Source organism: Pteropus vampyrus, unplaced genomic scaffold (genome assembly GCF_000151845.1).
Source record: "Pteropus vampyrus isolate Shadow unplaced genomic scaffold, Pvam_2.0 Scaffold2, whole genome shotgun sequence".
Lineage (NCBI taxonomy): Eukaryota > Metazoa > Chordata > Mammalia > Chiroptera > Pteropodidae > Pteropus > Pteropus vampyrus.
Window position 1 is genome coordinate 18,069,395 of NW_011888783.1, and position 14,098 is coordinate 18,083,492.

General features: G+C 35.8%; 2 protein-coding genes across 5 annotated transcripts in view; one reads left to right on the forward strand and one right to left on the reverse strand.

The window, feature by feature from the left end:
- DCAF17 (DDB1 and CUL4 associated factor 17) overlaps positions 1-9,372 on the reverse strand; it is a 38,354-nt gene extending 28,982 nt beyond the window's left edge. For 2 of the 3 annotated variants that reach the window (XR_002779851.1, XM_023529546.1), the window contains exons 1-3: positions 8,908-9,372; positions 8,390-8,493; positions 3,315-3,405 (exon numbers count right to left, since the gene is read on the reverse strand). Coding sequence is in view for 2 of the 3 variants with exons in the window: in XM_023529546.1 (XP_023385314.1) it covers positions 3,315-3,405; positions 8,390-8,493; positions 8,908-9,033 (321 nt within the window). In the remaining variant the exon portion in view is untranslated. Of the gene's footprint in view, positions 1-3,314; positions 3,406-8,389; positions 8,494-8,817 lie in introns of all 3 variants that reach the window. The other variant, XM_023529547.1, reaches the window with a different exon arrangement.
- An 81-nt stretch (positions 9,373-9,453) lies between these two features.
- Positions 9,454-14,098, forward strand: part of METTL8 (methyltransferase like 8) — a 61,780-nt gene continuing 57,135 nt past the window's right edge. For both annotated transcript variants that reach the window (XM_023529554.1, XM_011357668.2), the window contains exon 1: positions 9,454-9,733. The gene's annotated coding sequence lies outside the window, so the exon portion shown is untranslated. The remainder of the gene's footprint in view (positions 9,734-14,098) is intronic.

The following is a 14,098-nucleotide window of genomic DNA, read 5'->3' on the forward strand; positions in this document are numbered from 1 at the left end:
TAGTTTCGTTCTTTTGCAGGTGGCTTTTCAGTTTTCCCAGCACCCTTTATTGAAGAGGCTTTCCTTTTTCCATGGTGTTTTTGGCTTTTTTGTCGAAAATTATTTGCCCATATAAATATGAGTTTACTTCTGTATTCTCGATTTTGTTCCACTGGTCAGTGTGTCTTTTTTTCTGCTAATACCATGCCATTTTGATTACTTGATTACTGTCTCTTTGTAGTATAATTTGAAGTCAGGCAGAGTGATACCTCCAGCCTCGTTCTTTTTTCTCAGGATGGCTTTGGCAATGTGGGGTCTTTCGTGCTTCCATACAACTCTGATGATTTTTTGTTCTATTTCTTTAAAAAATGCTGATGGGATTTTGATGGGGATTGCATTAAATCTGTATAATGTTTTAGGTAATAAAGTCATTTTAACTATCTTGATTCTTCCAATCCAAGAACATGGAATATCTTTCCATTTCTTTGTATCTTCTTTGATTTCTTTTAATAAAGTCTTATAGTTTTCATTATATAGGTCCTTCATGTTTCATTAGATTTATTCCTAGGTATTTTTTTCTTTTTGTTGCAATTCTGAAAGGAATTATTTTTTCCACTTCTTTTTCTGACACTTTGTTATGAGTATAGGAACACTATGGATTTTTGAACATTGATTTTGTATCCGGACACTTCACTGTATTTGCTTATTGTTTCTAGTAGTGCTCTTGTAGAGTCTTTATAGAGTTTTCTATATAGAGAATCATGTCATATGCAAACTGTGATAGTCTGACTTCGTTTCTTATTTGGATGCCTTTTATATCTTTCCCTTGTCTGACTGCACTTGCTAGGACTGCCAATGTTATATTGAATAACAGGGATGATAGTGGACAGCCTTGGCTTGTTCCTGATCTTAGAAGGAAGGTTTTTAGTTTTTCACCATTAAGTACAATGTTGGCTGAGGGTTTTTCATAGATGGCCTCTTTTATGTTAAGGTTTTTCCCTTCTATACCGATTTCATTAACTGTTTTGATCATAAATGGATGCTGTATCTTGATATGATCATATGATTCTTATTTGTTAATTTGTTTATATGGCGTATCACATTAATCAATTTGCATATTTTGAACCATCCCTGTGCCCCTGGGATGAAGTCCACTTGATCGTGGTGTATATAATCCTTTTAATATGTTGCTGTATTTGGTTCGCTAGTATCTTATATTTAGGATTTTTGCATCCGTGTTCATGAGATATTGGTCTGTAGTTTTCTTTTTTTTTTATCTTTACCAGGTTTTGGTATCAAGGTAATATTGGCCTCATAAAATAAGTTGGGAAGTATTGCCTCCTCTTCGAATTTTTGGAAGAGTTTGAGGAGAATAGGTATTAAACCTTCTTTCAATGTTTGGTAGAATTCACTGGTGAAGCCATCTGGTCCTGGAGTTTTACTTTTTGGTAGGTTTTTGATGATTGTTTCAATTTCCATACTGCTGATCAGTCTATTTGGATTTTCCAGTTCTTGATTCAGTCTAGGAAGGTTGTATTTTTCTAAGTATTGGTCCATTTCTTCTAGGTTATTGAATTTGGTGTTATATACTTTTATATTCTTGTATGATCCTTTGTATTTCTGCAGTGTCTGCTGTAATTTCCCCTCTCTCATCCCTGATTTTGTTTATCTGTTTCCTTTCTCTTTTTTCTTTAGTGAGTCTAGCCAGGGGTTTGTCAATTTTATTTTTAAGTTTATTAACTACTAGAAGTCTCACCTTAAATTTACAAGCAATGATGTAAACTGTTTATTCTACATGTCTTATATAATTATATCATGGAGATTTTAAAATTTTTTACATGTTCTATTTATATCTTGCTTTTTAAAAAAATATGAAAGAGCATATATAATAGGTTTGAACTATTTTCCTAAATCAAAAGTTATAGTGCTGTTATCTCAGAAAACAAGGGTGACAGTTTAAACATAATTTCACATAAGTATGTTAAAAATAATGCAATATGCTTCCTAGTTTTTCTTAGTGGGAAATCTTGTTTCACTTTAAGCGAGAACAAAATGTTTAAAGGGAACTAAGACTAGAAATTAGGTTATTAAAAACTTTATTTTTACAGGATTGCTCTAAATTTTTGGTGCTTTGTACTAGTGTCTTCTAAACCTTTCTCCATGAAGAAATCTGTCATCCTTCTCCCTGCACCAATGAAAATGGATTAAAAGGCTTTAGATGTTGGGGGCGCAACAGTTATTTCTAGCTTTCAATGAGGATTTGGGGGAAAAAAACAGAGACTTAAAAGTTTTCTGATTTTTAGAAAGGAACCTTCCAAGAACAGAGAATAACTCCAGGAAAAAGAAAGCAGTAGCTCCAGAAAAGTACTATTTTATGTAAAAACAAGTTTGTTTGTTTTTTTTTAAATCATTTTAATAGTAAATTCAATATAAGTCCTTCTTATCCTTTAAACATTATTCTTGGTCACATGTTGTGAGTTCTAATATTTTTCCTAAAGAACGATCACTCAGAATCCAAGATCTGATTAATTTGTCATAGTATTTTCTAAGTGCATTTCTTAGAATACTGATCCCACGGAAGACCAATATTTAGAAATATACCTCAAAAAAGGAAGTTCTATTATCAAGAGTTTAGGGAAATGATTTGACAATCACTATGCACATTAATATTATTGTATATATTATTAGTATTAAACATTCTGAAAAGTAATTCTATAAATTTGTTTAACCTTTTAAACTCAGAATATCCCAAACTTATTTGTCTATAACCCAATTCCTCCCAACTCCTTTAGCAACTATAAGGTAATAATATCTTATGAAAACTACACACCAAGGCAATGCTAATTTGCTGGAATGAGCTAAACTTATTATTTTATTTTTTATTTTTATCTTATTATTTTCCTAACAAAGTTTGTGGAGGAAACTCATAAGAATCCACTTTCCAAGAGCCATGTAACATAAATGTTACCCATGACATGCAATGTAATGTAATAAAATAAATATTGTTTCAGTATATTTAGAATGATTTCTTAAACACTAAGAGTAACTATAAATGAGTTTATATTGCTCATAGAATTTTTAATCAGTTCATAACTTTTTTCAGTTTTCAAGATTTACAAATGGTATCGAATTTTAAAAATATATTCATTAATTTAACACATAATTTTTAAATAGATATTTCATAAGAAAAATGATATTCAAAAGGTAAACTCTCTTCTTGATTCAAGATTAAGGACTCACTATATTTAAGTTTTATTCCTCTATACAATAGGTTAACAGTAATCAGTTCTAAGCTAAAAGTGCTTTAGAAACAAATGCCTAAAAACAAATCTTACCACTGGGCATTCCCATAATAAAGCATCTTCTATTTTTTCTGATTTGGAACATTTTGGCATTTCATAAAGTTTTCTTGGCTCAGATGCAACACTTGGAAAAAAGAAAAATAAATGATTATTTGTCCTGATAACTGAGACAGTGTTCACTTTGCGAGTGATTGTTTTCTAGTCTGAGATTTAGAATACCAAAATACAGTTTGCTACTTTGCTTTCCTCTTCTTAACTACATGTTAACATTTTTTCCTGACAATAAAATTAATAACACATACTCATAGAAAAAAATCTGATAAATATAATGAAGTTAAAATAAATGGTAAAACTATGAAAAATAACCATAACTAACATACTGGTTCATTTCCATTACTATAAATAACCATTATCATAAAACTACCAAAAATAACCATTACTAACATTTTGGTTCATTTCCCTCTAGCTTTTCTTTAAATACATATATCTATCTGCAGATTATTTTCCAAAACAGGATAATTACTGAATTCTTTCTTTACCCTTGAATATTTACTATGAATAAAATTCCATAACATTCATATTTGTTGTTACAAAATTTTAAAATAAGTTAGATAAAGAGTTCTATTATTTTAGAATGAAAATTAGTGAATGAAAATGGAAATGCCCTTTAAGGTTTTTTTTTACTAATAAATGCCTTTCAGAAAGGTTGAACAAGTTTATACTTCCGTTAATATTGAATACTACATTTTTGATGTGAAAAACAGCCTCTTACCTTTAATTTATACTTCTCTGATTACTACTGAGATGTGATCACGGATGTTCACATTCTTTTAACTGATGAACTTTAAAATTAAACTACTATTTAGAAACAATTTTCAGGGTAACAATTTTATTCACCTTTGATATTGTCTCATGATTCAAAGGTTTAAATCAAACAGAATTTCACAGGAATGAAAGCAACTTCATATGTGACTCTAACCTATAGGAAAAACACCCCTGAATGGCATATTAAAGAACTCCATTACTATTTAGCATTTAATCAGCAATCAATGCCACTTACTCTATTTTTTAAATAAAGCAGATACCTCTGAATTGGGAAGGTTATGAAATGGGTATTAAACGATACCAAAGAATTATTGCTAATTTTGCTAGGTATGATGACATGATCATATAAGAAAATGTCCAGATTTCCACTTCCAGCAGGACAGCATGAGGAGCTCTGTGGGCATGTTCCCCAGGAAAAGTGGTAGAAATTACAAAAAGACAACTATTTTAACGTTCCTGGAAACGGTCCTGGGAGCTCGCAGCAAATGAAGAAACGTTTATTCAAGAAAATCTACTAGAGCTCAGAAAGAATAGTGAGTCTGTGGTGTTTGAACTAGATAGAATTTGCTCCCTTCCCACCATTCTCAGCTCAGCAAGATGAAATCTCCATTCAGGCTGGTACAGCCAACAGCACAGGGTTCCCTCTACCACAGCTCCTAGAGGACTACCTTCCTGAGGGGCAGGATGACAGCATTTATCATCTAGCCCCCTACTGCGTGTTGCTGAGTCCTAGGTGAGTGCAGTCAAGAGATGTGGCTCCCTTTGTCCCACTAGCCCCTACCCATGGGACAGAGGCTCTACCTCATGTGCAGTATGCCTAAGAACATTGGAGCCTGGACTGCCCTTATCCCATCTCATAAAACAGTGGTTCCACTCTGAGAAAGGCAAGAAGACCTGAGGTTAATGCCTACTCCAATCCCAAGTAGGGTAGTCACTTAGAGAAACAAGTATCATCTATATCCACTGCCACAAGCTTCAGAGCCTTGGCTCAAAGATTCTGCCTGGGGGGGAAAAGAAGGCCATGAAGCAGATAGCCCCTAGTCTCTTCCCATAGGAACTGACTTTATTTGCAACAGAGTATGGAGAAGTTCTAGCCTAAGAGCACTCTCAAAGCTAGTGGAGATTGTGATAAAAGACAAATGAGAAGAGACTGGTAGAGTCACTGGCCATACAGGCTAAACTGTAGGTTGGCTAATTTGCCAGAAGAACCAGAAAAAAAACTGCTGGGAGGAGCCCTCTTGATGTCAGAATAAATTTTAAACACTACCTAAAAAACTATCTTCTCTATCTTATGGCCCAACATGTAGAGCTTGAAAGTCATTGCTCCTGTCCTCAGAACAAGAAAAAAGTTGAACAAGCTGAAAATCAACAACTTTTATTGGATATATGAAAGAAGTGAGGTCACAGGGCAACTACAGCCCCCACAACTGGAGAGAGAGGTGGATACTAAGAATCACTACTGGGGAGACAAAAACAAGGACACTAGAGGAAATTTTAGACTCTGACACCTAAAGCTACAGCAAACAACAAACACAGCCTAACTCCTAGCCAGATAAACATAAAACCTCACTCTAAAGATCTATTTGCCACAATTCCTTCTATACACTACATACAACTTTCAAAAAAAAAAAAAAATTACAAGGCATGCTAAAATACAAAGTTTAAAGACACAAAGCAAGTATCAGAACCAGATTCAGATATGGTAGAGATTTTGGAATTATCAGATTGGGAACTTAGAATAAGATTAATATGCTAAAAGCTCTAATTGAAAGAGTGGGCAACATGCAAGGACAGGTAATCAAGCGAAGATAAAAAGCATGAGAAAAAAATCAAAAGGAAATGTCAGAAATCAAAAGCACCTTAATACAAATAAAGAATATCTTTGATGGGCTCATCGACAGACTAGACACAGCCAAGGAAAGAATCAGTGAGCTGGAAGATATATCAATAGAAACTTCTCAATCTAGAAGAATGAAAAAAGCAGAACAGAATAGCCAAGAACTGTGGGACAACTAGAAAAAACATCTAATGTGCATATGATGGAAATATCAAAAGAAGAAAAAGAGAACAAAAGAAATACTCGAAATAATGGCTGAGAATTTTCCAAACTTCATGTCAGATACCAAATCACAAATTCAGGAAGCTTACAGAACACAAAGAATAATAAATACCAAAAAACCTACACTTAGGCATATTATTCTAACTACAGGTAATAAAAAACAAAGATAACATTTTTAAAGAAGCCAGAGGGTAAAAAGCACCTTACTCATGGTGGAATAGGTTAAGAAGTACATTGGACTTCTTTTTAGAAACCATGAAAGCACATAGAGAGTGGGGAGAAATATTTAAAGTGATAAAACAAAAACCCTACCAACCTAGACTTCTGTATCCCAAGAAATTATCTTTCAAAAGTTGAGAAGTAAAACTTTCTCAGACAAACAAAAATTGAGGAAATGTGCTGCCAGCAGACCTGCCTTACAGGAAATTTTCAAAGAAGTTCTTCAGAAAGAAAAAAAAAAAATGATATAGGTCAGAAACTCAGATCTACATAAGGAAAGGAAGTGTATTAAGGAAAAAATAAATGAAAGCAATTTTTTTTTATTTTTCTTATTGTTAATTGGTTTAACAGATAAAAATTTGTCAATGATGATAATAGCAACAATATATTCAGTGATTACAGTTTAGGGAGAAATAAAATGAATAACAGCAATATTATAAAAGGCAGTAGAGAAATTAGAAATATTCTATTACAAGGTAGCTGTAGGACACGTGGAAGAGGTACAGTGTTACTTGAAAGTAATATATTAGTTGTAATGTATATAGCAAGTTACTAAAAAATTTTAAAAAGTATAATTGATATGCTAAGTGAAGAGAAAATGAGTCACATAAAATGCTCAGTTGAAACCAGAAAAGGCAGAAAATAAAAGATAAAAAAGAACGAAGGCAATGAACAGAAAATAGTTACAAATATGGCAAGTATTCAACCACGTCTATCAATAATTACTATAAATATGAATGACCTAAATCTACCTATTAAAAGACAGAGGCTGTCAGAGTGGATAAAAAAATAAAAAGACCCAAATATATGTTGTCTATAAGAAAGCTATTTTAAATATAAAGACACACATAGGGTAAAAGTAAAGGGATGAAGAAAGATGTACCACACAAACACTAATCAAAAAAAAGCTGGAGTAGCTATAGTAATTTCAGACAAAGCAGACTTCAACAAGGAAAATTATCAGTAATAAAGAGTGGCATTACATAATGATAAAGGGGTCACTTCTCCATGAAGACAAAAAATCCTTAACTGTATACATCCTTCTCACATATGCCCCTTTGCTTGCCCTATGCATCTCTTCTATCTGGCTGTTCCTTTTTTAACAAACTGGTCACTTATTAAGAAGCTAGTCACAAAAGACCACATATTATGTGATTCAATTTATATGAAATAGGTGAATCTATAGAGACAGAAAGTACTTAGGGCTGAAAGTGATGGAGGAATTGAGGTGATAGCTAAAGGGTGTTAGGTTTCTTTCTGAGGCAATGAAAGTGTTCTAAAATTAACTGTAGTGATGGTTACCCATACGAACAACCAATGGTTCATCAAATTCACATTCACTGAATATAAATTCTAATGACTAAAAATCAATGAATTGCATACTTCAAATGGGTGAATTATATCTTAATAAAGTTGTTTTTAAAAAAGAAAATGTCCATATTGTTTAGAGAAGCAAACTTAAATACGGCATGGTGTTTAGAATACACTTGAAAATACTTAGCAAAAAGGTAAAGGAAAAGGGAGAGGATGGGATAAAGCAAATGTGGCAAAATCGTGATAGTTTTTGAATCTAGGTAATGGGTACATGGGGGTTCGCTATACTATTCTCTACTTGAGCAAGTTTTAAAGTCTTTTTTTAACAGAAGAGGCAAGTACTTCCAAAACAAAACATTCTTCTCTAAAGCAGCATCTAATTATTAGGTACTTCGCTGTCTTGATTCTGGTATCTTTTAAGCAGAATAAAATAACAGTGATCTAAAAGCAATCTACCATTTTGCGTGCACTAACGTAATTTTGCTTTAAATGGTATTAACAAAGATGAAACCTACGACTTTAAACAAGATTTTAAAATTACAGACATTTAACCACCTACTCTTATTTTGGACCCATTTTTCCATTCTCCTACTTCACTAAACTCTAATGTAGGCATGTAGTTCTATAAAAATAAGTGTTAAGATCAACAGTGAGGTGACTTACAGGAAAAAAAAAATTCCCCCCAAGATACCTGCTGACACAGCACCGATAATTATCAAAATATATTCTTCCTCTCTCATAGGCTATAGGTGACTTGGAATGAGTTGTCCAAACATTCTTAAATTTAGTACTTTCCTGAAAGATAAAGGATTTCTGTTTAGGAAATAACTCATAAGCCTCTACTGTGCACTAATTTTTATGTTGGATAGTTAAATGTACAGTTATCGAAGAAATTTCATGTACGTTACTTAAAAACACTATGTTCAAATCTTACTCTGACTCACTCTCACGTTTTAAGTGGGGTGACCACCCTTTGGAGATTGTTTGCAGGAAGATATAAGAAGCTTAAAAAACTAAGAGCATCTGGCGGTCCTATTAATATCTGCTTACTAATCCCCGAGATTCAAGGCATGCATTCCCCTCCCCATTACATATGACCTTCTTAAAAGAGGGCTCTACCGCGTAAAAAGTGCACTCCAGCAGAAGGCTTGAGACCTTCCCCAGGCACCCCGCTGCCTTTCATCCCGCTCCCGGCCGGCGGGCAGTCACCTGGCACACCAACGCCCGCAGGATGCCCAGGTTCGTCCTCTGCACCACGCCTGCGTCGCGCGAGAAGAAACCCAGCGCACGGCGACTCAGCCGGTGGCACACATTGGGCTTCTGGGTTGGGCCCATAGAGGCACGGGCCGGGCCGCGGGGTTGGCAGGGCCGAAAACGGGTGCTCCCCTATCTCCCGCGCGGCAGCAGCCGCTACCTCGGAATCTTGAGGCCCCAACTCCCTGCGGGGAACCAGGAAAGCCTAACACGGGAAGCCTGACAGGGAACACACAGTAGCGGGGCGAGGGACTACACAGCCGGCGCCGCCAGAGCGCAGAGAAGAAGGAAGGAAAAGACACTTCCTTTCTGGCCTGCCCTCCAAACGCTCTCCGTTTACGGACCCGGCTGTGGACAGTGCGTGGTCCCGTAACGCGCGGCCTGCCGAAGCCGTTCCCTCACTGGGAAATGTAGTTCCTAATGCCCTCTAAGGGAGCCTGGCTCGTTGCCAGAACTACAGTACCCATCAGGCAGCAGGGACCGAGTTCCGGCTCGCGCCGCGTCTTCCAACCCGCCGGGCGCCACCTCCTCTGGCCGCGAGGAGGCTGCGCTGTAGGGCGGGCTCACCTGTTTGGTCTGCACGCGGTCCCGGGGAGGCCCTGGGGACGCTGTGCTGCAGGTGCCAGGTTTCTGTTGCCTGTGCGCACTCTGTGCTCAGGCATCTGTCTTTTGCCGCCGGGCGGCTCTCAGCCCCGGACTTTCTCTCTGGGAAACCCTGGCCGGGCCCCGAGAGAGGCGCTGTGTCGAGTGCGACCACCCAAAGCAGCGTCGTGTGCTAAAGGTACGCCCCATGGCTTTCCCTTTAGTCGCACGTTGGACAATGTAGATGAGGTTGACGGTTAAACATTTGGGTCTATAAACACTATGCTTTTGTATTATGAATTACTGGTGGAAGATGCTGGCATTCCCACCAAACTAGGGTTGAATTATTCTTTTGTGGCTTGCGAGAACACAGGCTGGTTTTAAGATAATTGCTGCATTTTCCTTCTCCTTTCCCACCGACCTCCTTATTGGGAATAAGATATGAAACGTTTACATTCTGATTGGATTGCCTAAGATTTCACGCTGATTCCTCTAAATAAAACTAAAATAACTAGCCCCACCTATACGGTCAAAGTTCCCACTACACTACATTTTCAGTAATCATGCACCAGATGTGTCCCATTGCTTTGCTTGTAAGTCCCTTGAGGATGCTGTCTTTGAGTCTCCCACATGGGCTTGGTATGCTACCTCTTTTTTAATAGCAAGAGAGAGATGGCATCTGACAGAGCAAAAAAGAACAATACTGGGTGAGTGCGTTGAGTCACAATTTAAATGTTTAATAAAAATTTGCCATATCTCTTTTTAACCCTGCTGAATTTCCTTCAGGGCCTGGGATTTTGCTGATTTTTCATAACTTATTTACAGGATACTGTGGAGTGCTTTGTGTATTTTTAGAGAGCGCTATAATAGTTAATTTGCTAATTCATGAATGCAGCTGTAACTGAGAAAACTGGGACCCAGAAAAGATAACTGGATTTTCTTTCGTTGAAATGAAATTCAGATCATTGCTGAATTGAATTCATCATCTCTCTTTTCTCCTTCCCTTTCATCCCTACTTCTTTGTCTTCCTATGGTCTTTACCTCACCACCAGGTCACCCAAGGGACAGTCATCCTAGATGCCTTCTTTTTCTTACCCACAACCAAGTCCTTTTGATTCTAACTCTTATCTATCTTCTCATCCTATCCCCTGATTAATTTAGGGCCTCACTGTTTTATCACATTTTTATATTAATAGCCTTTTTTTCTGCCTTAAATACTTTCAATTCCAACCCTCCACACTACTGCCAGAGTGATTTTTTAAGCACAAATCTCTCATTTTCTAATTAAATCTTTAAGTGTCTCCCAATCACCCAGAGCAGAATTCCTCAAACCCAAGTAGATAGCCAGGATTCTCTATTGTTAACTTAAAATATTTTCAGCATGTTAAATAAATGCAAACATAAAACTATATATGAACTCCTTATGTTTTATCTTTTTTATAATTGTTAAATAGTTATAAGTAAAATGCAGCAAAACTATAAAACAAATTCAAACGAATACTTATTCATTGTTACCAATGAGACTGTTTTTGCTGGGCCTAACACACTCTAAAAGTGAATGGGTACTGTCCTCTATGGCATAACTTCCTTATAGAAAGTCCTGTCCATACTGTCTTTGTGTCAGTGCCCTCACCTCTTTACTTAAACCACTGCAAAAACTTCCTGTGTTCAATGTGTCATGATTGCATTTGACCTTCACTTGACAACATCATTTACATAAAATAGTCCTCATTGCTCTCGTTAGCTTGTGCCAATGGCAAATGGTACCACTTGTTTGCCAGTGCACTCTAAACACAAATGTGTGAACTGAAATCTTGTGACAGTAATCACTTAAAAGGTGGTCATCCTGATGATCCAGAATATCCTTTTGTTAAAGAATTTTTTTTTTAGATTTTTATCAAATTGAAAATAAAAAGTTTGAGAGAAATCTCTTAGCCTTGAGGCTACATGTATGAATCCCTAGGGGTCTATATAGGTACCTATAGGACAAAATCAGAATCCCTTAGTGTAATATACAGGGTACTATCTGCCTTTTGCCCACACTTCTAGCCTCATCTCTTTTCCATCCTTAGCATTGGCTCTGTGGTAGTGACTTGTTGTTCACTTGCTCAAGCCAATGTGCCTTTACATTTCAAATTTTTCTTTTATGGATCTCCCTTCCTCCTCTTCTCTTAATTATCTCAAGACTTATCCCAGGTATCACAACTCCAGTCTAACTCTTTTCCTGACCACTCCACTTTAGTTACAACCTTGTCTCTTCTAACATGTCACCACTCATACATTGGTTGTGGCCCTATATTACAAATGTCATTTGTTGAAGGGTCCCTCATTTCTCCACAGATCTGCAGTGCTAACTCTTGTTGCGTATCAAGTTTACATTCCTAGATCTGTTTCTAGGCTCTGTTTTCTATTCCATTGTTATATTTTTTTCTGAACATGTGCTAATAACTGACCACTTTAATAGTAAGGCTTGAGAGCTGGTAGGGCAAGTCCTCTCTACCTTATTCCTTTTCTTTAGGAGCATGTTTCTTTTTTTACAATTAGCAGTTTTCAATGTATTTTCGAATCAGCTTAAGTTCCACAAAAAACCTTATTGGAATTTTGATTGATATAACATTGAATCTGTGTATCAGTTTGAAGAGACTGATTTATTTGTCGTGTGAAATTATCCTGTCTATGAAGACAGTATAACTCTCCATTTATTTAGACCTTTAATGTCTGTCAATGAAGTTTTATAATTTTTTTCTTAGAGGGTTTGTATATTTTGCAACTTCCTAAATACATTATTATATTTTTGACCAGTGCTGTAAGTGGTGTATTTTTAAATTATATTTCCTAACTATATTTTTTGCTAGTCTATAAAAATTCAATTGTCTTTTTTTGTATAATGATCTTCAGAACCTTGCCAAACGTTATTTTTTTTAAATAGTAATAATTGCCATTTGTAGGGTTTAGGGGATTTTTCTATATAGATAATCATGTCCTCAAAACTGTGATAGTTTTGTTACTTCCTTCTCAACTCTTTTACCTTTTATTTCTCTTTCTTTTCTTACTGTGCTATCCAGGACCTCTAGTTCATTTTGAATAGAGCCAGTGATAGTGGACATCCTTATCTTATTCATGTTTATAAATGAAATACTTCTAATATTTTACCATTAAAGATGACACTAGGTTTTTGGTAACTACTTTTTTATCAGGTTAATGAAATTCTCTTCCATCCCATATTTGCTAAAAGTCTTTGATTTGATTTTTAATCATGAATGGGTATTGAATTTAATCAACTTTCTCTGTATCTGCTGAGGTGATTATATAATTGTTTTCTTTTACTCATAATATGATGAACTATAGAAATATATTTTCTGATGTTAAACTAAACGAGTTTATTTAGATAAGTTTTTGTGATTTTTTTTTAATACATTGTGGGATTTGGGCAACTGCTGGCTTCTGTTCTCATTTAGCTTTCTGGACCTTTGCTAGCTTTTGGACTTCAGGATTTTCTCTTTCTTCCTTACTGGCTCAGTGGTGTATTCAAAAAGCTATATTTTTAAATGTATTTAACCAGCCTTTTGGGAATATTTATAGCAGAAAGGTTTTTGGCGATTGAGGTTCACCAAGTTATCAGAACTAGAATGCCACTTTTGTGTATTTTTAGTGTAATTGCTTCCGTTGATGTAAGACATGACCACTTACCACCATTTCTGTCTTTTCTTCCTCTTGTCTCTATGCACAGCCATTTCTCTCCCTGCTGAAAACGAGGAAGCAGTGTTTTGTGGTAGAAAGAGCATTATACAAGGAGTCAAAAGGCACAAGTTATAGTGCTAGCACCACCACTTAGTGAGATCTTGACCAAGCCGCTTATCCTGAGTTCCATTCAATTGTCTGCTAAGTGGAAACACTCAGGATTGAAGTGAGAATCACATGAGTTTATAAATGTGAGCATGTTGTAAGGGGAAAGAATGAGAAGCAATTCTGTCAGGTACATTGTTAGAAAAATGTAACAGAAACAGGGAATTTGTGGTTGATTGGTAGCACAGAGAATTTTTTTTAGGAAGGTGAAACTATTTTGTATGATTCTGTAATGAAAGATACATGACACTGCATTTGTTAAAACCCATAGAGCTTTACAGCACAAAGAGTAAACCTTAATGTATGCAAAATTTAAAAAATAATTAAGAAGAAGTGGAGATTCCAGGATGGAATGCAGACTGTGACAAAAGAATCTAACTACATTACAAATTTATGCAATAGCATCACTGAAAGTGGCCAGGGAAAAGGTGCTGACCTAAGTAACTTTGGAAACAAGACAGTAAGACAGCAATAGGACCTGTACATGTACACTGTAATCTAGTAGATAGTTTCCAGCAGAGGTATAGGTTAACAATCCTAAAACCACTATACATGTGTACTGGAATTGAACAATTAGTAACTGCTTGGTGGATGATAGGAACTAGGTTTCTTAATGTTGGAGTGGGAGGTTATAGTCAAGCAAGAGGGGAAGGCTAGAATGATCCATGTGGTAATGGATTAGAGCTAGAAACATTAGTATGAAATCCAGTTTAGTTTA